General features: G+C 42.9%; 2 protein-coding genes across 4 annotated transcripts in view; both read right to left on the bottom strand.

The window, feature by feature from the left end:
- Positions 1-18,634, bottom strand: part of LOC121578386 (guanine nucleotide-binding protein G(i) subunit alpha-2) — a 201,988-nt gene extending 183,354 nt beyond the window's left edge. The window contains exon 1 of the mRNA XM_041892743.2: positions 17,754-18,634. Within this exon, the coding sequence (XP_041748677.1) occupies positions 17,754-17,871 (118 nt within the window). The 5' untranslated portion in view covers positions 17,872-18,634. The remainder of the gene's footprint in view (positions 1-17,753) is intronic.
- Positions 18,635-20,023: 1,389 nt separating this feature from the next.
- LOC121578384 (sodium-coupled neutral amino acid transporter 3) overlaps positions 20,024-27,228 on the bottom strand; it is an 86,403-nt gene continuing 79,198 nt past the window's right edge. For all 3 annotated transcript variants that reach the window (XM_041892739.2, XM_041892741.2, XM_041892740.2), the window contains 7 exons: positions 26,366-26,548; positions 25,992-26,071; positions 25,435-25,535; positions 23,814-23,938; positions 23,296-23,440; positions 23,103-23,206; positions 20,024-22,901 (listed from right to left, as the gene is read on the bottom strand). In XM_041892739.2, the coding sequence (XP_041748673.1) occupies positions 22,797-22,901; positions 23,103-23,206; positions 23,296-23,440; positions 23,814-23,938; positions 25,435-25,535; positions 25,992-26,071; positions 26,366-26,548 (843 nt within the window). In that variant the 3' untranslated portion in view covers positions 20,024-22,796. The remainder of the gene's footprint in view (positions 22,902-23,102; positions 23,207-23,295; positions 23,441-23,813; positions 23,939-25,434; positions 25,536-25,991; positions 26,072-26,365; positions 26,549-27,228) is intronic.

Below are 27,228 nucleotides of genomic sequence, written 5' to 3'. Positions count from 1 at the left end.
TAAGACTTCAGTGTGGGACATCACAGGACATAAGACTCCAGTGTGGTTCCCTCTGCAAACCGGGAACCTATGCGACTCAGTGGGCAGCAATTTACTCCATATTTCCATATTTTCTTTGGCTTTGTTTTGAGCACCTTGGAGGGTTCCAATGTAGATCATCATGCAAATAGGCATTGTGATGTCACGAGAGGCTACACAGCTTTCAGCGGGATTGCTCAAGTAGTGCAAGGAGACCAGGTTCAACCAAAACAAGGATTTTATTAAAGGTCTTGGGAAACTAACGAAAGTATCACACAATTCTGTTCTCTGGTGGCTCTTTAAGGGTTAACAGTTCAGGGATGTCTCTTCCACATCCAAAATCATAACTCTCCCTCGCTCAAATAACTTTTCCCCAGTCTTACTGTATTCCACGTTGCAGCTAGTGGCCAACCCAGCAAAACGTCCTTCCAAATGTCCCACACGTATTTCCACAGGTGCATATATCCAAAGGTGAGTATTTCCCAAAGGTAAGTATCTCCAAATCCTTATATTCCTCATGGAAGTGGACGGGCAGCACTCTTGTCCTCCAGAGAGCCCAGCTTGGAGACTGTGTCTCTTCCCTTCAACAAACCTTCAGCTCATCAGCTCCTCATTTGTTTCAGCTGTGTGGGAAGATTGGCCATAGAGGGGTGGAGTTCCCCGACCATACCAGCAGATGGAGCCATAGCTGTCTGGGTTTGCAGCCACCTCAGGGGATGTAACGTCCCTCCAGGACACAGCCTCTCGTGACATCACACATCCCCTCCTCGGGACCGACGTCCTCGTCGGGTAAAGGCAGCGAAGAAGGCATCACGCCGGGAGAGGGCGTCCGCATTGCCGTGGTGCTTGCCAGACTGCTCTCTCTTCAACTCCTCCAACTCTAGGACCAGGGACTCAGCCTCCTGTTGTCTCTCCTTGAGTTTCTTACTGAACACATCAGCCTTGGTTTTAGCAGAGTTTAGCTTCTGTTGAGCAGCTTTCAGTTCCTTCTCTCTCTCTGCCTCCGCATTCTTCATCTTGTTCTCCAACACCTTGTACTTCTCCTCTGCCTTCTTCTGGACCTCCTTACTACTGCGCAGGGTCTCCTCACACTCCTCGATGGTCCTGCGCAGCCTCTCCAGCTCCTCCTGTTGCTTAGGGAAGGAGCTCTGTTGGAGTTTAGCCTGGAGGATATCTAACTCTTCTGTCTTCATGTCTAACTGTTGCTTTAACAAACGATACCTCTCAGCGGTCCCCTTCAGACCAGACAGTTCTTTGTCCAGATTCTGTAGCTCCGTCTCTGTGTCGGTCTGGGCACCTGCCATCCCTATCAGAGCCCGGGCGGGAGTGAGTAACTCGGAGGATTGCACCGGAGCCTTCCCAGGATGAGTCTTGCCTCTCCGTTTCCGAGGTACTCGGGTTATCCCTCTCCTGAGACTCTCTCCAGAGTGGGTAAAAGGCTGGGCAGTCTCGTCCAATTAGGACAGGGACGGGGAGGGAATCAACCACCCCCGCCGCCGTGTGTATGGTTCCCCGTGTGCTGGTCATTGTAAGTTCAGTAATGGGGTATTCTCTGGTGTCCCCATGGACACAGGAAACTGGGAGGACTTTCCCCGGGGTCAGACACGTTGGGCCCACCAAATCCTTACGCACCAGGGTGGCCCGGCTACCAGAATCCAGTAAGGCCTCCACATCATGGTGATTCACAGTTACCGGGCAGGTGGGGGGTCGATCTGGGCCGCCATCTACGACTCCCAAGAGCGAGGCAAAACGATGTGTGGGTGCTGAGCTGGAGGACTCCGCAGTGGGCATAGGTTCATCGGCTGGTTTCCCACACTGCCAGGAGATATGTCCCATCTCCCCACACCGGTAACACTGTCGAGGTTCCCCATCCTGGTGTACTCTTCTTGGACCCGCCTGGTTTCTGGCTCCCCCTGGAGCCGGGATAAGTCCTGACGCGGCGGGGTTCGAGACCTTGGGGTCCTTTGGACGGGTTTTCCCCCATTTGTGGTGGGGCCGCACTCCTGGGGTCTTTTCGGGAAGCATTCAGCATCTCCGCTGTGGCCTGGTACTTTTCCACAGCTTCCACGGTCAGATCAGCCGTGGTCAAGGCCTGTTGACTGATGAACCGTTTTGCCTCATAAGGCAGGGCGCGTAGGTAACGCATCCACCACAACGGCCTCCACCACCGCCGCTGCTGTATTCCTCTGCGGATCCAGCCATTTCCTTGCGATTCGGACAAGTTCATGCATCTGCGCCCGAGGAGGTTGGTCTGGTTGGAAGGTCCAACTGTGAAAGCGCTGGGCCATACCAAACTTTGTGAGTCCATATCTGCTGAGGATCTCAGACTTCAGGGCATCATAGTCAGTAACCTGGTCAGGGCCCAGGTCCCGGACAGCATTCAGCGCTTCCCCGGTTAGAAAGGGGGCTAACAGACCAACCCACTGTTGCTTGGGCCAGGCTTCCCTAGTGGCCGTGGCCTCAAATGCATGCAGGTATGCCTCAATGTCATCGGTAGCTCCCATCTTAGATATAAAGTCACTTGCCTTTATTGGGCGGGTATTTTGGACCACCCTCTGTCTCTGCAACTGCAATTCCTCTGCCTTCAGAAGGTTGGCTTTCTTTTGCTCCTCCAAGAGAGCCACGTTTGCTTGCATCTGGGCTTGCTGGCCAGCAACAAGGGCTTTCAATATGTCCTCCATTTCAGTCGAGCGGGGAGCCTACGGCCAACTTGGAAAACTGGGTGATCAAACCTTCGGTATCCTCCTCTGACATGCACTATTAACGCTGAGCGTGCCCGTGTTCTCCACCATCTGTGATGTCACGAGAGGCTACACAGCTTTCAGCGGGATTGCTCAAGTAGTGCAAGGAGACCAGGTTCAACCAAAACAAGGATTTTATTAAAGGTCTTGGGAAACTAACGAAAGTATCACACAATTCTGTTCTCTGGTGGCTCTTTAAGGGTTAACAGTTCAGGGATGTCTCTTCCACATCCAAAATCATAACTCTCCCTCGCTCAAATAACTTTTCCCCAGTCTTACTGTATTCCACGTTGCAGCTAGTGGCCAACCCAGCAAAACGTCCTTCCAAATGTCCCACACGTATTTCCACAGGTGCATATATCCAAAGGTGAGTATTTCCCAAAGGTAAGTATCTCCAAATCCTTATATTCCTCATGGAAGTGGACGGGCAGCACTCTTGTCCTCCAGAGAGCCCAGCTTGGAGACTGTGTCTCTTCCCTTCAACAAACCTTCAGCTCATCAGCTCCTCATTTGTTTCAGCTGTGTGGGAAGATTGGCCATAGAGGGGTGGAGTTCCCGACCATACCAGCAGATGGAGCCATAGCTGTCTGGGTTTGCAGCCACCTCAGGGGGATGTAACGTCCCTCCAGGACACAGCCTCTCGTGACATCACAGCATGTTCAGCAGAGGTGAAAACATTGGATGTTTTGTTTACAGCACTGTGATTGGAAGGAATGTGTGGTATCGTAGATACAGTACTTTGTTTTGTTTTGGAGTCTCCTTGTATGTAGAGATCATATTGCAAAATACTCAGAATCACTATAAGTGAGCGTGCTGTTGTTCTTCCAGCACTGCAGTTGGAAGGAGTGAGGCATTTTGCACCAACAGATTTGAGGTTGGGATAAGAATCAGCAATAACAAGAAGGTTACCCATGGTAGGCTACTGTTTTTGTCCAGAACATACTCCTCAATGCATTGATTACATTTTTCGGCCATGATGTCATCTTCCCTGGGACCAGAATACATTACTGATGGTTAAATTTGGGGTTTTGAGTGCTAGCAGGAGGGTGGTATTGAGATCAAACAGGAGGATAGTACAAGCTAATTGTGATATGACCCAGATAACATGGGATTCAAAGAGTTAGTGGCCACACTGTGCATGTTGGAATAGCCTACTGCTCAACAATCTAATGGCACTACTAAGACAATGAACCCAAACATACACTATATATACAAAAGTATGTGGACACCCCTTCAAAATTAGTGGATTCAGCTATTTCAGCCACACCCATTGCTGACAGGTGTATAAAATCGAGCACACAGCCATGCAATCTCCATAAACCCCAAGAACTGTTCGCTGGGAGCTTCATGAAATGAGATTCCATGGCCAAGCAGCCACACAAGCCTAAGATCACCATGCGCAATGCCAAGCGTCGGCTGGAGTGGTGTAAAGCTCGCCGCCATTGGACTCTGGAGCAGTGGAAAAGTGTTCTCTGGAGTGATGAATCACGCTTCACCATCCGTCCGACGGACAAATCTGGGTTTGGCGGATGCCAGGAGAACGCTACCTGTCCCAATGCATAGTGCCAACTGTAAAGTTTGGTGGAGGAGGAATAATGGTCTGGGGCTGTTTTTACTACAACTAGATATTTAACCCTGTTTAAAATGGCCAATATTGAAGAGGTAGAATTGACAAAATAAAATGAATCATAGAGGTCTTATAACCTATTCCATCCTACAGGTAAACATGCTTGGCTTATGTCTGTTATTTCCATATAGGCTATATAACTATTTGTAAAAAACTGCCAATTATTAAATTGGTGAAATTATTTGTATTATTCCTTTTATTCACTTAGCTACTTACTTTTTCTATTGTTGTTGAATTGTCGAGAGGTGAACCTGCAAGTAAGCATTTCATTGCACTTTTTACTCAATGTTTATCATGTGTATATGACAAATAAACAAACTTTAACTTGAACTTAGAAGGGAAGGGGGAGGGGAGGGCAGCCAGAAAGAGAGGGGAAAAGATGGCCAGCTTTGTGGTTAGAATTTAGATGAACAAACATTGAAAATACATAGGACCTTAAGTTACAGTGCATTCGGAAAGTATTCAGACCCCTTCACTTTTTCTACATTTTGTTACGTTATAGCCTTATTCTAAAATGTATTAAATTGTTTTTCCACCTCAATCTACACACAATACCACATAACGACAAAGCAAAAACAGGTTTTTAGAAATGTTTGCAAATGTATTAAAATAAAAAACTGAAATATACATTTACATACAGTACCAGTCAAAAGTTTGGACACACCTACTCATTCAAGGGTTTTTCTTTATTTTTACATTGTAGAATAATAGTGAAGACATCAAAACTATAAAAAGTGTTAAACAAATCAAAATACATTTTATATTTGAGATTCATCAAATAGCCACCCTTTGCCTTGATAACAGCTTTGCACGCTCTTGGCATTCTCTCAACCAGCTTCATGAGGTAGTCACCTGGAATGCATTTCAATTAACAGGTGTGCCTTCTTAAAAGTTAATTTGTGGAATTTCTTTCCTTCTTAATGTGTTTAAGCCAATCAGTTGTGTTGTGACAAGGAAGGGGGGTGGGTATACAGAAGATAGCCCTATTTGGTAAAAGACCAAGTCCATATTATGGCAAAAACAGCTCAAATAAGCAAAGAGAAACGACAGTCCATCATTACTTTAGGACATGAAAGTCAGTCAATACGAACATTTCAAAGAACTTTAAAGTTTCTTCAAGTGCTGTCGTAAAAACCATCAAGTGCTATGATGAAACTGGCTCTCATGAGGACCGCCACAGGAATGGAAGACCCAGAGCTACCTCTGCTGCAGAGGATAATTGCAGCCCAAATAAATGCTTCACAGAGTTCAAGTAGCAGACACATCTCAACATCAACTGTTCAGAGGGGACTGTGTGAATCAGGCCTTCATGGTCGAATTGCTGCAAAGAAACCACTACTAAAGGACACCAATAAGAAGAGACCTGCTTGGGCCAAGAAACACGAGCAATGGACATTAGACCGGTGGAAATCAAGGCAAAGGGTGGCTATTTGAAGAATCTCAAATATAAAATATATTTTGATTTGTTTAACTTTTTTGGTTACTACATGATTCCATATGTGTTAGTTCATAGTTGTGATGTCTTCACTATTATTCAACAATGTAGAAAATAGTCAAAATAAAGAAAAACCCTTGAATGAGTAGGTGTGTCCAAACTTTTGACTGGTACTGTAAGTATTCAGGACCCTTTACTCAGTACTTTGTTGAAGCACCTTTGGCAGCGATTACAGCCTCAAGTCTTCTTGGGTACAAGCTTGGCACACCTGTATTTGGGGAGTTTCTCCCATTCTTCTCTACAGATCCTCTCAAGCTCTGCCAGGTTGGATGGGGAACGTCGCTGCACAGCTATTTTCAAGTCTCTCCAGAGATGTTCGATCGGGTTCAAGGCTGGGCCACTCAAGGGCATTCAGAGACTTGTCCCGAAGCCACTCCTGCGTTGTCTGGCTGTTTGCTTAGGGTTGTTGTCCTGTTGGAAGGTGAACCTTCGCCCCAGTCTGAGGTCCTGAGCGCTCTGGAGCAGGTTTTCATCAAGAATCTCTCTGTACTTTGCTCCGTTCATCTTTACCTCGATCCTGACTAGTCTCCCATTCCCTGCCGCTGAAAAACATCCCCACAGCATGATGCTGCCACCACCATGCTTCACCGTAGGGATGGTGCCAAGTTTCCTCCAGACATGACGCTTGGCATTCAGGCCAAAGAGTTCAATCTTGGTTTCATCAGACCAGGGAATCTTGTTTCTCATGGTCTGAGAGTCCTTTAGGTGCCTTTTCGTAAACTCCAAGTGGGCTGTCATGTGCCTTTTACTGAGGAATGACTTCTTGGTCACCTCCCTGACCAAGGCCCTTCTCCCCCGATTGCTCAGTTTGGCCAGGCGGACAGCTCTAGGAAGAGTCTTGGTGGTTCCAAACTTCTTCCATTTAAGAATGATGGAGGCCACTGTGTTCTTGGGGACCTTCAGTGCTGCAGAAAATATTTGGTACCCTTCCCCAGATCTGTGCCTCGACACAATCCTGTCTCGGAGCTCTATGGACAATTCCTTCGACCTCATGGCTTGGTTTTTGCTGTGACATGCACTCAACTGTGGGACCTTATATAGACAGGGTTGTGCCTTTCCAAATCATGTCCAATCAATTGAATTTACCACAAGTGGTCTCCAATCAAGTTGTAGAAACATCTCAAGTATGATCAATTCCACCTTTTAGAAACGCAAAGCTCTCAGTATAGTGATGCAGGTCTTTAGATGTTGTACACATGAAATTGTGTCATTTACACTTTATCTGCAATGTTATATTCAATTTTTTTGCGACTCGAGTGATACCTCCATTATACAGGTAACTACCAAAATAAAGGAAACACTCGAGTAAATGAGGGATACAAAGCCCTATTAAGACAATTTGTTGGTGTTTCCTTTATTTTGGCAGTTACCTGTAGCAGCAGGCTTCACAGAGAATGGAACAGCTGGATAGGGGAAATGGCTTGAGTCGCACAAAAGGGAATATAACGTTGCAGATAAAGTTCAGAATGACACAATTTCATGTGTACAACATCTAAAGACCTGCATTACAGAGCTTTACCATTTCTAAAAGGACGTATTTGGGTGTTTTTGGAGTCTTTGTTCATGTTTTGTCAGGGCCCCCATACTACACAATGAGGATGAGGAAATGATTTGCTGTTTGGGATAAGTTTCTCAAAAACATATGAAATCACAAAAAGGTGTCTGGACCTTTCTATAACAAACAATTTACATCAGAAATAGAGATTAAGCTACCCCAGTATCCCCTTAACCACTTTGGATTGCAAATGAGGGCCTTTCAACACAAGTGGTTTGAAACCTTTGATTGGTTAGAATACTTGATTGGTTAGAAATGCAGCCTTCTGCTTTTCCTGTAGACTATATGGAAGACAACACAGCAGAAACAATAAGAATACATTGATCAACACCGGGTACACAAATTAGAAGAGAACTCTGAACTCATTCCATGACCATGAGAAAAACACAAAGCTACAATCGTGTCTTGGAAGAGTTTTAGTAGTAGTGTAGAGCATGGAGTTGTTGTAGAGCAACTGAAAGCTGCAAGTATGTGTGAGATTCAGGAGAGGCGGGAGTACCTTGATTGCTTAATGGCAGTCACTGCACTTTTAGGTTAACAAAGAATTTGCAGGTGAGGTGAAAAAGACTGTGAAATTACTATTAAAACAATTGTATAGGTTTACATTTTTTACAACCAGGACAGGACGAGAGAGGAGGTTAGACAAATGAGACAGCAACATAGAAGACTAAGAGACAGCAACAGAAGAGGGCAGACAAGAGCGACAGCAAAAGATGACACAGAGAAAGCGATGGAGAGAGGCAGAGTGAGCACACAGCAGACTGTATCACTTAACGCTGCTCTATGGATTCTAATTACTGCATGTGTGTGTGTGTTCGTTCGTGTGTGAGAGAGAGAGGGTGAGGGCGTACTGTGGGATTTTTTAACCTTTTCACACGTGAGTTCCAAATATCTCTAACGGTCGTCCCAGCATGAGTTGTTTTATGCACGTGATGTCAGAATGCACTCAGTGTTCCAAAATGTGATTGTTACGCAACAGGACAGTTAACACGCGCTGCCTGTTAATTATCTAAAGGCTATGTTTCAACTTGTCAATTTCGAATTATTTTCTAACAAGTTTTATTTTCTAACAGCAGTTTGAATTTAGGTGTGTTCCGCCTCCTCATTAATTCACATAGAAGTAGCCCATTTCAGTGTTGTGGACAATTTATGTTTGAGGCTTTACTGAGCTGGACAAACTCCTCTCTTTGAGGAGAGCCCAAGCACTTCCCTAGTGTTTCCGCAGATCAAGTTTGCTGACATTTGCGCAGTCTTGCACGAACTGGCACATTTTCTGGCTGACATTTACAGTTTTATTCACGTTTTCAAGTACTGGTGACAGCTAATGCATTCCGATTATTGCATAGATTGTAATGGACACCTATGATGTGTGTAACATACTTTTTTGAAGGTTGTACTGATTATAATGAGCTAATACTAAGCTATTTGCCAGCTATGTGTGGCGTCATGTTTGTTGACATTATACAATGCATTCTGGGTGTCACATAAACATCTGTCAGACCAAAGATGTTATACTGAGGTGAAGGAATGGTTCTCTCATCTTTCGAGTAAACTTCCGGAAGTGAATGAAGGGAAGTGAATGATCCTAGATGACACACCCCCTTCAATATACATACTGCAAACAGACCAAACTCATCTTGTCTCCTCTTATTATGGATTGTCTCCTACAATCCAAACTAGATGCCCTCAATCTCACACAAATTATCAACGAACCTACCAGGTACAACCCTAAATCCGTAAACATGGGTACCCTCATAGATATCATCCTGACTAACTTACCCTCTAAATACACCTCCGCTGTCTTCAACCAGGATCTCAGCGATCACTGCCTTATTGCCTGCGTCCGTAACGGGTCCGTGGTCAAATGACCACCCCTCATCACTGTCAAACGCTCCCTAAAACACTTTAGCGAGCAGGCCTTCCTAATTGACCTGGCCCTGGTATCCTGGATGGATATAGATCTCATTCCGTCAGTAGAGGATGCCTGGTTGTTCTTTAAAAGTAATTTCCTCTCAATCTTAAATAAACATGCCCCATTAAAAAAATACAGAACTAAGAACAGATATAACCCCTAGTTCTCCTCAGACTTGACTGCCCTTGACCAGCACAAAAACATCCTGTGGCGTACTGCATTAGCATCAAATAGCCCCCGCGATATGCAACTTTTCAGGGAAGTCAGGAACCAATATACACAAGCAGTTAGGAAAGCAAAGGCTAACTTTTTCAAACAGAAATTTGCATCCTGTAGCACTAACTCCAAAATGTTTTGGCACACTGTAAAGTCCATGGAGAATAAGAGCACCTCCTCCCAGCTGCCCACTGCACTGAGGCTAGGAAACACTATCACCACCGATAAATCTACAATAATCGAGAATTTCAACAAGCATTTTGCTACGGCTAGCCATGCTTTCCACCTGGATACCACTACCCCGGCCACCAGCTCTGCACCCTCCGCTGCAACTTGCCCATGCCCCCACCGCTTCTCCTTCACACAAATTCAGACAGCTGATGTTCTGAAAGAGCTGCAAAATCTGGACCCCTACAAATCATCCGGGCTAGACAATCTGGACCCTTTCTTTCTAAAACTAGCCGCCGAAATTGTCGCAACTCCTATTACTAGCCTGTTCAACCTCTCTTTCGTAACGTCTGAGATCCCCAGAGATTGGAAAGCTGCCGCGGTCATCCCCCTCTTCAAACGGGGTGACACTCTAGATCCAAACTGTTACAGACCTATATCCATCCTGCCCTGCCTTTCGAAAGCGTTTGAAAGCCAAGTTAGTAAACAGATCACCAACAATTTCGAATCCCACCGTACCTTCTCCGCTATGCAATCCGGTTTCCGAGCTGGTCATGGGTGCACCTCAGCCACGCTCAAGGTCCTAAACAATATTATAACCGCGATCGATAATATACAGTACTGTGCAGCCGTCTTCATCAACCTGGCCAAGGCTTTCGACTCTGTCAACCACCGCATTCTTATTGGCAGACTAAATAGCCTTGGTTTCTCAAATGACTGCCTCGCCTGGTTCACCAACTACTTCTCAGATAGAGTTCAATGTGTCAAATCGGAGGGCCTGTTGTCTGGCCCTATGGGAGTCTCTATGGGGGTGCCACAGGGTTCAATTCTTGGGCCGACTCTTTTCTCCATGTATATCAATGATGTCGCTCTTGCTGCTGGTGACTCTCAGATCCACCTCTACGCAGACGACACCATTTTGTATACATCTGGCCCTTCATTGGACACTGTGTTAACAAATCTCCAAACAAGCTTCAATGCCATACAACACTCCTTCAGTTGCCTCCAACTGCTCTTTAACACTAGTAAAACTAAATGCACGCTCTTCAATCGAACGCTGCTGGCACCCGCCCACCCGACTAGAATCACTACTCTCGACGGGTCTGAACTAGAGTATGTGGACAACTACAAATACCTAGGTGTCTGGTTAGACTGTAAACTCTCCTTCCAGACTCACATTAAGAATCTCCAATCCAAAGTTAAATCTAGAATCGGTTTCCTATTTCGCAACAAAGCCTCCTTCACTCATTCTACCAAACATGCCCTCGTAAAACTGACCATCCTACCGATCCTTGACTTCGGCGATGTCATTTACAAAATAGCCTCCAACACTCTACTCAGCAAATTGGATGTAGTCTATCACAGTGCCATCCGTTTTGTCACCAAAGCCCCATATACTACCCACCACTGTGACCTGTACGCTCTTGTTGGCTGGTCCTCACTACATATTTGTCGCCAAACCCACTGGCTCCAGGCCATCTATAAATCACTGCTAGGCAAATCCCTGCCTTATCTTAGCTCATTGGTCAACATAGCAACACCCACCCATAGTATGCGCTCCAGCAGGTATATCTCACTGGTCATCCCCAAAGCCAACACCTCCTTTGGCCGCCATTCCTTTCAGTTCTCTGCTGCCAATGACTGGAACGAATTGCAAAAATCTCTGAAGCTGGAGACTCTTTTCTCCCTCACTAACTTTAAGCATCAGTTCTCAGAGCACCTTACCGATCACTGCACCTGTACACAGCCCATCTGAAATTAGCCCACCCAACTACCTCATCCCCATATTGTTATTTATTTTGCTCATTTGCACCCCAGTATCTCTATTTGCACATCATCTCTTGCACATCTATCATTCCAGTGTTAATACTAATTGTAATTATTTTGCACTATAGCCTATTTATTGCCTTACCTCCATAACTTGCTACGTTTGTACACACTGTATATATATTTTCTGTTGTATTTTTGACTTTATGTTTTGTTTTACCCCATATGTAACTCTGTGTTGTTGTTTTTATCGCACTGCTTTGCTTTATCTTGGCCAGGTCGCAGTTGTAAATGAGAACTTGTTCTCAACTGGCTTACCTGGTTAAATAAAGGTGAAATAAAATAATTAAATAAAAAATATATTTGGTTGAAGCGAAAAAACCAAACATGGCGGCGTGCGCAAACTACCCATCGTCTGATTACTTTCGATTACTAGAAAGTGTTTTACTCAATTATTTAGGTCAATGGTGAGCTCACCCGTGATGTGATGAACTATAAATAGTAATTGCTATTAGCTAATTCATATTGTGGTTTCTGTCAGCTGAGATTTCTCTAAATATGACCTCTTGTGTTACGTCAATCTTTCCTCAGGTAGTGCTAGAACTAATGTAGCCTACATTTTCCGATTTGGATGATTGTGTATGTGTCGCTACTTCTATGAATGTCTGAACATTGCATCCAAAAATAAACTGCTCACATTCAGGACATAACTTTGTAAGGACTGTGTTTGTGCGAAATGTTTCTGTGTAAAAAACAATGTGGCTAGCTCAAATGCTGACTGTTGCATCAATCAAAACTGGACGTTCTAAATAAGCATTCTAATCAAACTGGTTTGATCGTACGCTGCAGGGACCACTGTAGAATGATCACACCCGTTTGTTGGTACGTGTGAAAGGGTTCATCAGTTTGGCTCATTGGACAGGTCAGAGTCTGTTTTAAATTGTTGAGTGGTATGAAGGTTTTTGGCAATACACTTTAGATATACTGAATGTGTTCCACAGTAGAGAGTGTTCCAGAATATAGAGACCCACAATAGCTACTGTAATTTAGTACTGGCAGTGTCTGCTGTGTCAGGTGGGAAGGTGCAAGTTACCTGAAAAATATCTAATCTCTCAATGTTCTAATCTCTCAATGTTAATCTCAAAGTGCACCAAATTCATGCATTTAGCTGTTGAAATTCCTTTTTATTTTGCCGGGGGAGGATGCCCCTGGAGCCCCCTACTGGCTTTGGGTTAAGCCCCCAATGTCTTCAAATCCTAGAAACTACTCTGCTGTCAATCTGTCCAATTCCTGACAAATCTGTCAAAATCACTCTCCAGCATACATTAGTATGCCTGTTCAACACGGACTGTGTAATAAGACTGTGTAATAATAGGAATGTCGCTACCAGTGGCGGCTGGCCGATAGAGGGCGCTAGGCGCCGCCCCTTAAATAAAATTATTTTTTTAAAAATAAAAAAATAAAAATAATAATAATAATAATAAAAACATCAGTATGTCAATATTTGTGTGTTTGAAATATGGAATGCACACAGTAATATGTGTAAGATATGATGAAAATCATATTCGCAACCTTTCCTCTGCCTGTCAAACGCCTCGTCAGCTCTGGGCGATACAGAAAGTGCCCCGAGGAGGCGGGTCTACGTAGCAGTTAAGCCAATTGCTAATTTAAGATATGAATGTATGACATAAAATGTAGCTAATCAGCGATTTTAATTCGAATCCAAGGAGGGCGATAATTTTATCGCCCCAAGGTCGCCCTGATAAAATAAGGACCGGGCTCCAGTGGCGCCATTTTTACTAGACGACAATGGCGAACGCAAACGTTACTCCTCCAAGACCCAACCCTAACTCGGTGAAATCTCTCCTCCAAGATCCGTTTGAGAGGAGAACTTTGTCAGAGAAAGTTCGGGTGAAAGAGCTGGGCCCAGATCAACCTGACCTCTCAATCAGACAGCAGGCTAGCGAGAAAGGGAAGCAGTATATGCGCGGCTTCTCCCGTAGCTGGTACACCAGGAAGAGCTTAGCTAGCTGGGTGCACTGATGCTAATGCTTTATTTTGCTTTCCGTGCTTGCTTTTAAAACGACGGGGTCAGATTCAGCATGGACAGGTACCGGAGTGAGGGATATGAAGCACCTGTCAGAGAAGGTAAAGAAACATGAGAACACCAGGGCACACATGGACAACTCTGTAAAGCTAGCTGTATTAGGAAGGGGTGAACATTGCTACGCAGCTGGATGACGGCCACAGGATTGCGGTGAGGAAACACAATGAGGAGGTGGATAAAAACAGGCACATTCTATCCAAAATTATCGATTGTGTGAAGTTCTGTGGGGCTTTTGAGTTGGCCTTGCGTGGGCACGAGGAGACTCCCCAGAGCCTCTACAACACGGTGGAACTTCCACAGTCGCGCTGTAAACACTGTGTACGAGTACAGGGATGACCTCCTAACGTGTTTCCAGACCATCAGAGACTCTGGGAACTTTGATGCCCCGACTGTCAGAGAGGCGGGGGGCTTTGTGAGGATGCTCGAAGACGAGGCTTTCTGTTTTTTCCTGGCACTGTTCCACAAGATCATGCCAAATGTGGACATGCTTTTCAGCCAGCTGCAGAAGAGGAACATCGACCCTGTCTTCATTAAAGCACTTGTCCAGAGGTTCACAGAAAGCATGCTAACAATCAGGTAAATAACTATATTTACTATTGGCTGATAAAGATGCTGTTAGAAAGATGAATAGTTCACTTACAACAGTTTAAAAGCCTAAATGTGTCTGGTCATCAAAGTGAGTGATTATCATAGAGCCGTCACAATTATATTTGTTTTAGTATTTTAAAAGGAAAGAGAAGACATTTACATTACATTTTAGTCATTTAGCAGACGCTCTTATCCAGAGCGACTTACAGTTAAGAGTGCATACATTTTTCATACTGGCCCCCGTGGAAACGAACCCACAACCCTGGCGTTGCAAGCGCCATGCTCTACCAACTGAGCTACACGGGACCACATTAGTTTTGGCAAGATCTGAAAAAAAGAAGTTGGTGGAGTGCAACCCTCAAACATTGAAGAATTACAGCAGTTTGCTGCTGAAGAATGGGCCAAATTGCCAGCAGAAAAGGTGCAGCAAGCTCATTGATGTCTACAATAAGCATATGTTGGCAGCTATCTTGGCCAAAAGCTGTGCAACCAAGTACTAGCTCCAGGGTGCCAATAATTTAGTCCATGACATTTGTCTATATTTTCTAAATTACAATTGTAAACTTAAGTTTACAGAAATATAATTAAAGGTGTGGAGACCCATTTTTTCCTCTCAAATTTCAACTGATTTTAGAAGAAATAGGGAATTATTTAAGAAAAGCCCAAGGGTGCCAATATATTTGGACACAACTGTATGCCTTCAGTCTAATTGGAATGTATGGCAGTAGAGTTGTTTGTATTTCTCCCTAACCAAAATGGCTGCCATTAGGATACCATTCAGGATTTTTTTTCACCTGTGTTACCACGACAATCACGCCAAATGAGCATTGCATTTGTGTGCTCCTTCAGTGTGAATGCGCAAATTTGATATGGGTCACATGTAAAACTGATACATAATTGATACAGATTTACGGTATGTTGCCTATATATTACTATATACCGGTATTGATGCACAGACCAGTTTGGGTTTTTACTTTACCTTCTATAACGGTATTTCAATGTTTGGTTTGTTAAATGTGGTAATGCCACTCCGCCATGTGTAACGTCCGTTTTTCTAGTTTACTCCGCAATTTGGGTCGTCTCTCTCCCTCTCTCACCAAGTACCACCCCGTCACTCAAGGAGCGCAGTTGTTGTTACTCGACCACGAGAACAAGTGTTTGTCCAAAAAGACACAATCAGACGTTGATAATAATGCAGGAAAGTACTACACAGTTTGTAATAATTATTCAGGTGTCCACCAGGTCAATTTCTAGAAGAGGCCTAGTTGTTATTGAAGATTAACTTTATTGCTAAGTGCACAGCAGAACAAAATTATGTTGCATCCCTCTCACAAATGTAATAGAAAAAGGCTTTAAAACGTAATAACATCAGTTAATTATGTACATCAGCAGGTTAAAAGCAGTTACTAGACATAGTTTGTGTGTATATACACACTATCTGTCTGTCTGTCTGTCTGTCTGTCTGTCTGTCTGTCTGTCTATATATATATATATATATATATATATATATATATATAAGTCACTGGTTGTGTGTTGAGGGGGAATTACAGTGAGCTAAGAAGTCTGATTGCAAGTTATCAAATTAAACTTTATTTTTGGACCCAGGGCCTCAATTCCCTCTTTGTGTGGGGACAGCGCATCTGACGAGCAGCAACAGCCCATCAAGCGACGGAGGATGCTGGGACCAGGAGAACAACAGAGGTTGGCTATAGAGGTAAGTTGTGATGTAATTGTCAGTGTTTCCCCATAGAACTTTTTTCAGGCCTGGTAGTATGTAGCCAAAACCCTGAACAATCAGCACCTTGGTAATCATATACTTGAGTTGGACATAGGCATGTGTCAGTCAGGATCACTTGCATCAAAATAGCTTAATTGCAAATTAAAGCTGATGATGTATCTTTTACAGGTATGTGATACCATCCTGAGTCATGCCAAAGAAAGGTTCTCCTTCACCCAGCACCTCATCAGCGCAACACTATTGCACGGAGAGTTGTTCCCACAACACAGTGTGAAGTTCCCGATACAGCGCTTGAAACAACCGTGGAGGCGTACCCCATGTTGAACAAGGCCAAGCTCAAAACCGAACTGTCCCTCATCTATGAGAACAGTGAGTTCAAGGCTGTAGTGGTGCAGTGCCCCTGTACCAGTTCTTCATGGAGAACAACCTTCAGAGCACTTTCACAGAGACTGCCAGCCTCCTCAAGATCCTCATCACCACACCCATGACAACTGCTGAGTCAGAAAGGTGCTTCTCTACACTGAAAAGGATCAAGACCTTCCTGAGAAACAGCATGACACAGGATCGCCTGAACGCTCTGGCCATGCTCTCCATGGAGAAGAAACTTGTCAGGGACATTCCTGACTTTAATCAAAGGGTCATTGAGAGGTTTGCCACTCAGAAGGACAGACGGGCAAAATTCCTGTACAAATAAGATGACAGACACACACACACAGAGCAGCTCTGGCCGCATGTTTCTTTGTATATAGTTGACCTTAGCATAAAAAATCCAGTTATATATGGTACTCTAGAAAGTCTTAATAGTGTCTTTGCTAATATTACTGTATATATGTTGTTTTGTATCAATTAATTGTTGCAGTTCTGGAGCACATTAACAATTAGTCACATTTAGTATGAATCATAAAATACTGTATGCTATTCTTCCAGTCAAAGGTTTGAGTTCATCCACTTGATATCCATTTCTATATTATACATCCTTTTATACAGTGTAGGATTTCCTATAAACTTTATAATAATTTCATGTTATTGTCCACTTTCCACTCTGTTCTGACAGCATGCCTGTTGCGTTGCCTGTTTACTACCAATGGTAAAAAGTTCACTTTAAATGCAAATGAAAGGCTTGGGTTTGTGTAATATGTTTTTGTGTAAGAATGCCTCAACTTTTTAATATTGGCATTAAATAATTACCGTACTGAATGTTTCACTGAGCACTGCTGTCCTGCAGTTTGTGTTAAAATATATCGCGATGGTTACAGGAAAAAAAAAAGTATGGCACAGCCCCACCGAGAATATTTTTCACCAGCCGCCACTGGTCGCTACCTGTTCTGAACAAAATATTGACCGACTTGATGACTCATCCATTTTTACCAAAGCTGATGCAAGGTAGAATTCAGAACCACATTGATGAATGAATGGACTTGAATTAAATATCTGCTTGATTGAAAGCAGCTCTGTTGCACTCAGATAATTTATTATGGTTCCCTGCTACACTAATTATGTTATTTCTACGACGTTGGCAGAGAAAGCTCAGCATCAGAAGACAATCGACCACACAGCAGTTTACGTAAAAAAAAAAAAAAAATTGCGCGCTGCTGATGAACACCCTACCCGTGGCAAGAGACCAAGTGGTGATGGATTTGCGATGCTTGTTTGGTGTATGACAATTCAGCCCATTAGGCTACCGCGTATGATCAAAACTGCAGGAAATTCTAATAAAGAGTTTGAAGCACTCTGCCTCGAAACAGAGCTCAACAAGGAACGTACCCTGGCTATCCGTCCATCCGGACAAGCAAAGGATTAAGAATAAACGGCATCCCTTACCTAGTAAGAGCAGTTTTACCTCCCTTGCTGCCTTCTCTCCATCCTCGCGGAGATTTTTATCAATCATCTTTGATCTCTCCGCCGCAGCTTTATCTTCTGCACTTAATGTACAACCCATGTTTCCAAAAGCACGCGCGCACTGACGGCCGGCGCAAGGATTCTTGAACGACTTCGTCTTGACGTCTGTTTGATATGCCCACACAAGAGAAACGGTTAACCAAAATACTTCCCCGCCGGTTCACGAGACGCGCGCGTGCGAATTTTGCAATACTAACTAGAGGATGTCTAGTTTTATGGCACGCATAAAATGTCCAGAAAAATGTCAGTCCTCGGTTGCGTTATTCTGAGTGATGTAAACTAATGTTCCATCAATATGTCCTGTGGGCCGAAGAGCAATCTTCTTGGAGGTCAAAGAATGCCGCAGAAAGTTGCAGTCAAATCTCGACTGGCTAAGCGAATTGTTTATGTAGTGTTGGCCGTTTATAATCAATATGATCAAATCTGACAGCCGCAACGATCTAGTCAATATTATTCCTCGTTCCTTCGTTTCTTCCGACCAAGTGAAGGTAAGGTGGAATCCAATCACATGGGCGAGCGACTGCGCTCTCAGAATCAACCGCGCAATCAAGTAAACATAGCTATCCAGTTGAAATCTGGAGAAACTGCTGGTGCACTTCAGCTGCCAACCTGCCGCCTGCTTTCTACCGGGATTTGTTGGCACCCTTTCTGCTCACAGTTGATATGTGACGTCGTAGATCTTTCACAATTCTTATTGTCTCACCACCCGTTGTGAAGTTTTCTGCAGAAATGCAATAGGACTACTGTATGTAAAGGTCCAATGCAGCCGTTTTATCTCAATATCAAATCATTTCTGGGTACCTTACTGTGATTGTTTTCAATTAAAATTGTCAAAATTTAAACCAAAATAGCTTTTTAGAAGGGCAACTTATCAAGCAAGAATTTAGCAAGGACTGTCTGGGTGTGGTCGGAGTGGTAAAGGGAAAACTGAAAATTAGCTGTTGTTGGCAGAGAGGTTTAGAACTGACTTTCTTTTTGGTCTATTAACTCATTTATTAACTAAATTACTGTTTAATATGTGTAATTATCTAGGAATCCATGTTTTTTCCCCCAGATAACAACTAAGAAATGTGTCCATATATGTAAATGAACATGTGATGTGATGACAATAAAACATGTGCACTAGGTATGGACTGCACTAAAAATAGACATGGATCTATCTCACTTTACATAAAGTGTCCTACAATTGTATTGGGTACATTGATTGATTTTGGGTAATAACACATAAACGACACATAAAACAGATGGATGTATTCTTCTTAGTTTCTTTGGTATCCAAACTATTCACATATGATTTCATATTCAAAAGCCTATTCATGAACACATATTTTATGTAATCATGAACTACTTTAGAATACAAATAACAAGAAAACACCCTTTCATACTGCCAACAACTAAGCAATGGTCTGTTGAAGGGACCCTCAAGCTGATTTTAGTCTGTTTCATGTAGGCCTACAGGGAACAGTTAGTCCTCTCAAAAAAATTATGTTGTTTTAATACTGATTAAAGAAGATTTGTGTTTCATATGAATGACTACAGTGTCTGAAATGTTTGGATGGTGTGAGGAGGGTTACCTGAGCTGAATACAGCTTATGACCTCTCAAGGAGCTTCATTTGCCCATACATCTGAGAATAGTGGCAGGATTGAAAATGTATTCGATTTACACTGAACATGGCACAATACATTGGAACATTACATTGACATTTTAGTCAATTAGCAGACGCTCTTATCCAGAGCGACTGACATTTTTCATATGAAAAGGGTGCGTGTTATTTTCTGTACTTTTTCTCCTGAAGCATCCGAGAAGGCACATTCTCATAACCCAGTGCACAAGACTACATTATGGAATGGTTTGTAGTGCCCTCGAGTGTTGGAAATGAGTAATATTTCTCTTGACATGAAGGGAAAATCTAACCTAACTGGAAGCGGCCCAGAAAATGTCCCCTAGTTGTCCCATAAATATTTGGGTTGATATTACCTGTCCAGGTTAAGCAAGGATGATCAGTAATGATCTAGGCAGAGTTCAGGTGTGCAGTAGTGTATGTTCCTCTGGTCTGCCATGCTGGTCAAGGCAATGCTGAACTTCCACTAGATTATTATGCCCCTGTCCTTGCCTAACCTGTACAGGTCCATGGATCATAGAGCAGGAACACTTTGAGAGTAGCTATAGTAGACAGAAGCGACACAGGTGTAAAAACCTCTACATTTGTTTTTTAATTGTCTGACTAAAACTGTCCCAGCTATTTACACCATACAAGCTAGATATGCATCAAGAATATAAAGGGTTTACATTTATATACATTACTTATATAAGCCACCTTATAAGCCCAAAATTCATATATAACTTGTTATTCACTCATAGTCCTTTCATTTCCTTAGAAATAAATTGCAAAGGTAAAACAAGAGCTATACCAACAGGTTAACTGGCTGACATAGTTTGGTTTCGGTACAAGAAAAAGAGGCAAATTATGAGAATGTTGCCTCTGACCTTATAATAGTGGTAGCAAAGCTCTAAAGATGAAGAACAAGGCCTGTCAGAGAGAAACAGTAGGTAGTAGCTAGATATATATACACAATCCCAGACAGAAGAGGCCTAATGATTTAGGAGATATACCACAGACATTGTTGAGTTGTCTATCCCCGGTCTATGGTAAGGTGTTGCCTCCTTGACTGGTCTTGACCAGACATTCCTTTTTACCACAACCACTGCGTCAGCAAGACCAGGATAAATATGGGGTTGAGGCAGATACATGCAATAACCTTTTAGCTGTTGATGAGTAAAGGAAACAGCTCAACAACATTCTCTTGATTATAAATAAAAAAATAATAGATTAGCAAAGTAACCACCACAAACACCACTTTGTGATTATAACCTTTACATTGGTTGAATCATTTTGAACAGGTTAAGTCCAGTCACTGGTTCAGTTATAACAGGATTTAAGTTAGATACGATGTCACAGTGTTGTTTAGAAACAAATTATTGAATGTTGCATTATAAAATTGAGAAGCCTAAAGAAGGGGCATTGGGCTATCGAATCACATTCAAATCTAACAATCACAATTCACTTAATTGTCAAACTGTACTTGATCACAAGACCTCACTGCTAGAGACCAGATACATTACGAGATACACCCATATAGCCACGTTTTGGAAATAGAGCCCAAACATCAACGTATTATGGATTGAATATCACAATAGTTATACTAAATTAATGAATTAATCAACCAATCACCAGATAGACTGAACAGGTGACACATCTGCTTTCCTTGACTAAAAATGCAACCACAAGATCAATCACAAAACAAGTGGAAAAGAGATATTAAAATACAATAAAGAGCAGTTCAATGGACGGACCGTATGTCACAACCAACACATAACTAAAACACATTTCCTCCATATTTTGTCATTCCAAAAACAGTAAGCTTAACCGTCTTAGTAACAGAAAGGGTACACTTGAACTGTACTGAATTTAAACAAGGGTTTACAAAGTAATTATAGAAATATAAGTATGAGTCAAATATGTGCTATTAGTGTAAAAAGGCAAGTTGTTTATCTTAAATTAAAACACAATTGATCATAAAATCAGTCAATACTGTATCTAGGATGTCAGTTGATCATCTAACTAACATGAATGTAAAAGGCTCTATGTTTTTTTCTTAATCAGCTCAGTGCCCTCAAGCTCACCTCCTAGACTTTCAACTGTCACCTAAACCCTCCAATATGCAAAATCATACAATATAGACTGTGCATACCATCTATAAAGTCTATCAAGATACCTGATCATATAGTTAAATACTTTGTTCTGAGGTCCATTAGCTCACCTTGTGAAATTAAAAAACATGGCTATAGCTAGTTAAATAAATATACATTACTGTTTCAACGAAAAGGCTATGTGTGTGGTTGGTTGAGCGCCACTCTTCCATTATCTGAGTGTACTGTATGTACCAGGGATACAGGAAGAGTTCAACACCATAATGCATCATGGGACATCAGCTTGCACCAAGCCCAATAACCACAAATCACATCCACCCTTAGCTTTGGCACATAAAACAGCACAGGCTAACTGCACTCCTGTGAGATAACATGGGAAAATATACTGTATCTTTGTGTGCTCGCGCCAATATAATATTTGGAAAAGCCTATTACACTTTGATGGTTAAGTTGAGTGCTACTGGCACAAAGTGATAGACAGGATACCAAGACAGCCACAGACTCTTTGTTTTACAGCACTCACCTAACCTTTAGATGTAGCTATTTCTTCTATTGGCAAAATGTCAGATTATCTCATACAAAGATACCGTATGACATATAATGTATAGTCATGTGCTTTCCTTTCCTTCTTTTACATATAGAGTCAACCATATCTCCATCTGTGCTTCTTCTGTACAGTACTAGCTGCAGTTGACATGAATAAAGGCATCAGAGGGAAAGAAACAGGCGGATGGAAAGAGATAAATAAGGATGGGAGGATGGATGAAGGGAGGGGGAAAGGAAGGGAAGCCATCATGAGTTTCTTTCGTCTGGATTTTCCATTATAGATTGACTTAGATGCACTATCCCACTCATAAATAATACAAATGATCATAATTTAAAAAATACCATGTCTAGTGCTGATGATTCATATAAAAGCACTCCTCTGTGCAGGGCTACATACAGTGATTATGAAACCTTTTGTTCAAATAAGTTCTCTATTGCGTTACAGTAGTACAGACTGTTTAGTCGGAGTCTTTAGCCTCAAGAAGACTGAAATGCTCAGCAGGGTTTTGCCCAGCACGTTGATTCTGTCTCCCCCTCCCTAACCCCCAATCATCTCTGACTCTTAACCGCTAACACTTGCTCTACCACAGAGGGGCTAGTGCATCAATTACATGAAACAGTTCTAAAACACACACTCCTAGGCATCCCCTTAAAGCCCCTGCCAACCCCTTGCCGACCCCAGCCTGCACAGTGCAGAGGGCGGCCTCTAGTGGCCACCGCCAGAGTTGCTGCTCCCCGTTGTCCAATCAATGATGATGAAGCTCAAACTCATGGTCATGAAGGCGACCCCCAGACCAGCGAAACAAGCGGCCTGAGAGGGCAGAGGAAACACCATCATTAGAATGTTTTTTAATGGGGTAACCATAATCATACAGTAACCATAAGGACACAATACTCATTATATAGATCATATTACAATTATCATGGAGAGGCTTAGAAAGATGCCATCATGATATGGTGATATAGCATATGGCTAGGGTGAGACAGGGGAGAGAATGAGATATCTGCTCACCAGTATCTTGGGGGTGGAGTGCATGGGCTCCTGCTCCTTAGGCACGATGCGGATGTAGAAGACAGCAGGGAAGATAAAGATGAGACAGGGGGCAGACGTGGCACCTGGAGGAGGAAGAGGATGGAGGAAGAGGAGGAGGGATGAAGATCAGGAGCTACAGTTTACAGTTCTAGGTTTAATCTGTGCAACTAACCGATAATGCCGAAGATTCCCAGGATGTTGGGGGCGAAGATGACCAACATGTTGATGAAGGAGAGCAGGGCGACGGCGATGGCCACGTGACGAACCCAGTTAAATGACTTACTGGCAAAGAACATCTGATCCAGAGCCCTGCGCACCTGAGAGGATAGAGAGAGAGAGAGAGATGGAGAGGGGCAGAGAGAGAGTGAGAGAGAGAGATGGAGAGGGGCAGAGAGAGAAGGAGGGAGGGAGGGGGAGAGAGAGAGAGAGGGAAAAAGGCAGTCAAGTAAAGGAATCAGTGAGTTACTGTCAGAAACAACCGGGTCATTCCACTTCAAATGAGCATCTCAATTCAGCAAGCCATGACAGCCGTCATTTCAGATGAAGACATGAGGAATCCAAATGATTGGTCAAAAACCACCCATGGACCCCCCAGACCCCACGCCAATCCCACCCCAACGGCCAGTATACAATATCAGTTCTCTGTCTTTTAGAGGAGGGAAGAGTGTATAGTGGAGGGGGGTAACTTACTGGGAAGAGCACGATGGGGACGGTCAGTGTGACAGCGGTGAGGACAGCCAATCGCACGCACAGGATCAGCGTGTCATAGGGGTCAATCCTGCTGTATGTGTGCAGCAGCTCTGACTCAGTCTTACCTGTAAAGGTAACATCAGTGGGAACGTCAAGAGGTACAGTATTATACACTAAAACCCCAAACTAAGCCTTACTTATGTTGACTGAGACATTGATGACTGCTGTTCCTCATTGAAACACATAATCCAACATGTCACAAGGTATAACATAATAGTAGTGTAGTGTGCATTATTACATAATGACCACAAGGGGGAGTTATGCTCCTATTTCCAATAGAGTGAGGAAACTCGCTGCAAACAAGTGTTTGGGTAATAATTATTTATTATTGTAACTGACATTGCAACTATTCAATAACATTAAATATGTTCATGAGGGCACAGGGGAGTGTCCCATATGGATATTATCTTTATGTTAAATTCTACACAGGGTTGGGTGGGGAGTAACGGATTACATGTAATCTGTTGCATGTAAGGGATTACAAAGAAACAGTAACTGTAATCCGTTACATTACCAGCAAAAATATTGTAATCAGATTACAGATGCTTAAAAAAAAACTAGATGACTACTTCGAGGATTACTTTTATATTCATAAAGGCTGTTTCTAAATGTGTATTTGAACCCAATAATGGTTGAATTCAAGAAGTTTAAGCTGCCTATCAATCATTGTTCTTGAAACCAGTGGACAGCCAGTGAAAAATGCGCTCTTGCAACAGCTGCATAGTGCAGATCCTAGCCTATGGAATAAAAGTGGCTTTTTTATTGCTCAATCTAATTCATGCTGATTTAATCCATAGGCCTAATGGACACATGGTCAAACTCGCACACTTTTGATGGACTTAAAGGTGCAATCTGTAGTTGCTACATCAATTTTTGGACTTATAAATTATATATATTAATGTAAAGATATACTTTAATTGTATTATTATATGTAGTAGAAAGTGATGTGTTAGGAGAAGCCTACATAACCAACCCATAAAGTAAAATGTAACATCCATATATTGCCAGCTATGTAAACTTTAACATTGATTTATCCTGCAATAGATGTTGTTCAATTGGTAACATACATTTTTGTCTTCTTCTAATGCCTCTTAAGGGGAAAGTAATCTAAAAGTAACTGAATGTAATCAGATTACGTTACTGAGTTTGGGTAATCCAAAAGTTACATTACTGATTACAATTTTGGACAGGTAACTAGTAACTGTAATGGATTACATTTAGAAAGTAACCTACCCAACCCTGATTATACATTACTGCACACCTAGTCTCGTGGCCTATGCGGCATTCGTTTTGTATCTTATGCATGCTAGCTTGTTGTAAGTCAGAAAGAATATTAGAAACACAATGACTCTTTGGAACTCCACCCATGCAAAATACTTGATAGGTTTCCATCTAGAATTCAACCCACGTGAGACTACTTTCTGAGGAGAACCTCCACAGGCTTTCGAAACGTAACGTGAGAAGCCTGGCCTCCGAGGCTATAGCACACATAATCAGGAGTACGGTTTATTTCAGCCAGAGGAAAGGGCAGGGGTTAAAGTGGTGAAGCGGAGGTGCTCACCGTAAAAGGTCAGGTAGCCGAAGAGAGCCGCCAGGAAGTACATGGTGTACATCACAAGGATCGAGAGGTTGGAGACGTGCTGCATCCTCCGCTGAGTAGGGCTGAATAACACACACACATATACTGGTTAACGTCACAGCCAACACTGACAAGAAAATTGTGTGGTTCCAATCCAATGGCTCAGTTGGTTTGGGGTAAGAGCATTGTTTGCATTGTGCTCGCAACACCAGGTGTTGTGGGTTTGAATCCCACATGGGCCACATATCCTATATACATGTCACAGGAGGTTGGTGGCACCTTAATTGGGGAGGACGGGCTCGTGGTAATGGCTGGAGCGGAATTTGTAGAATGGTATCAAGGACATCAAAAAACATGGTATCCATGTGTTTTTCATGCCATTCCATTTGCTCCATTCCAGACATTATTATGAGCTGTCCTCCCCTCAGCAGCCTCCTGTGATACATGCAGGAACCTATGAACAGAGGTTTTGTGCTGACACTAGGCAGGCACTGTGTGGAAACAGACGGAGCAGGGTAGGGTAGGGCAGGCACACTCACTTGCGGAGCTCAGTGTAGATAGGCAGAACCTCAGGATGACACACAAAGGCAAAGGCCAGGATGGGGATGGTATACGCTGTCTGTAAAGGAAGCACACAAACGCCTAGTGTTACCATAGACCACAGACCAACCTCAGAGGGACTGCTCATTTACTAATCTACTAGACTTACATGGCCTGCACCTTTGCAGTACATAGGTGAGCAAAGACTGCGTTTCAAATAGTACCCTATTCCCTATGTAGTGCACTACTTTTGACCAGCTATGGTCAAAAGTACTTTACTACATAGGGAATAGGGTGCTATTTGGGACACAGACAAAGTGAACGAGGGTAATGGTGAAACATTGGGCCTCAAGTCTGGTGTGCTGTACTGTACCTGAGAGTTCATGGTGAACATGCGTGCACCGCAGTGGGAGTCATCCATCTCGTGTACCAGACCATTATCATTGGTAGCATGGTTGTCAGTGATGTTTAGGTGAATGTCGAGGTGAGACACTGTGTGATTGGCTGCTGAGAACTCCTCGAAGGGACAGGGGATCTGAAACTTCTTATAGATCACCTGTAGGGAGAGTGGGGAAGAGGAAGGAGAGAGAGGAGGATGATGAGAGAGAGGGAGAAAGAGAGAGAGGTAGGATACACGTCAAGCTATGCAGCAACAGGTCTCAGAGATCAGTGTCATGTGTTTTTTTTTGGTGATTTTTTATATGAAGAAACAGAGGGACTGGGAGGAGAAAGATGAGGGGGGAGAGATGATGGGGAAGGGGGGAAGAAGGATGGATGGAGAGATGAAGGAGGGATGAGGAGGGAAGGAGAGGGAGTATCACGGAGCCCAGAAAAGCCATTTCACAGTAGATTAGAGTGAGTCAGTCTAAGGAATTTGGTTGAGCTCTTTCCCTTTCATGTGTTTAGCTGCTTTGATTACTGCCATCAACTCAAACCATTCCCATATATGAAATACCTATGAAAATAGATACAGGGATAAGGAGATCTGCCAAGTTATGAGTGACAAATCACATAATCCTTTATCCACTGAACTGACTTTTTAAATATTTCCTGTATATAGTATGCTTACTTACTTTATTGTGTATTTCATATTTCCTATTCTTATTTCTCGTGTTTTTTTCTTCTTCTAGTAATACATTGTTATTGATTATTGCATTGTTGGATTTAGAGTTTGCAAGAAAGGCATTTCACTGTATTTGTGCATGTGGCATTAAAACTTGAAACGTACTAAGATTA

This window comes from Coregonus clupeaformis, chromosome 12 (genome assembly GCF_020615455.1).
Source record: "Coregonus clupeaformis isolate EN_2021a chromosome 12, ASM2061545v1, whole genome shotgun sequence".
In the NCBI taxonomy this organism is placed as follows: Eukaryota; Metazoa; Chordata; class Actinopteri; order Salmoniformes; family Salmonidae; genus Coregonus; species Coregonus clupeaformis.
Note: the sequence above shows the minus strand (reverse complement) of the source record. Positions and strands in the feature narration are given on the sequence as shown.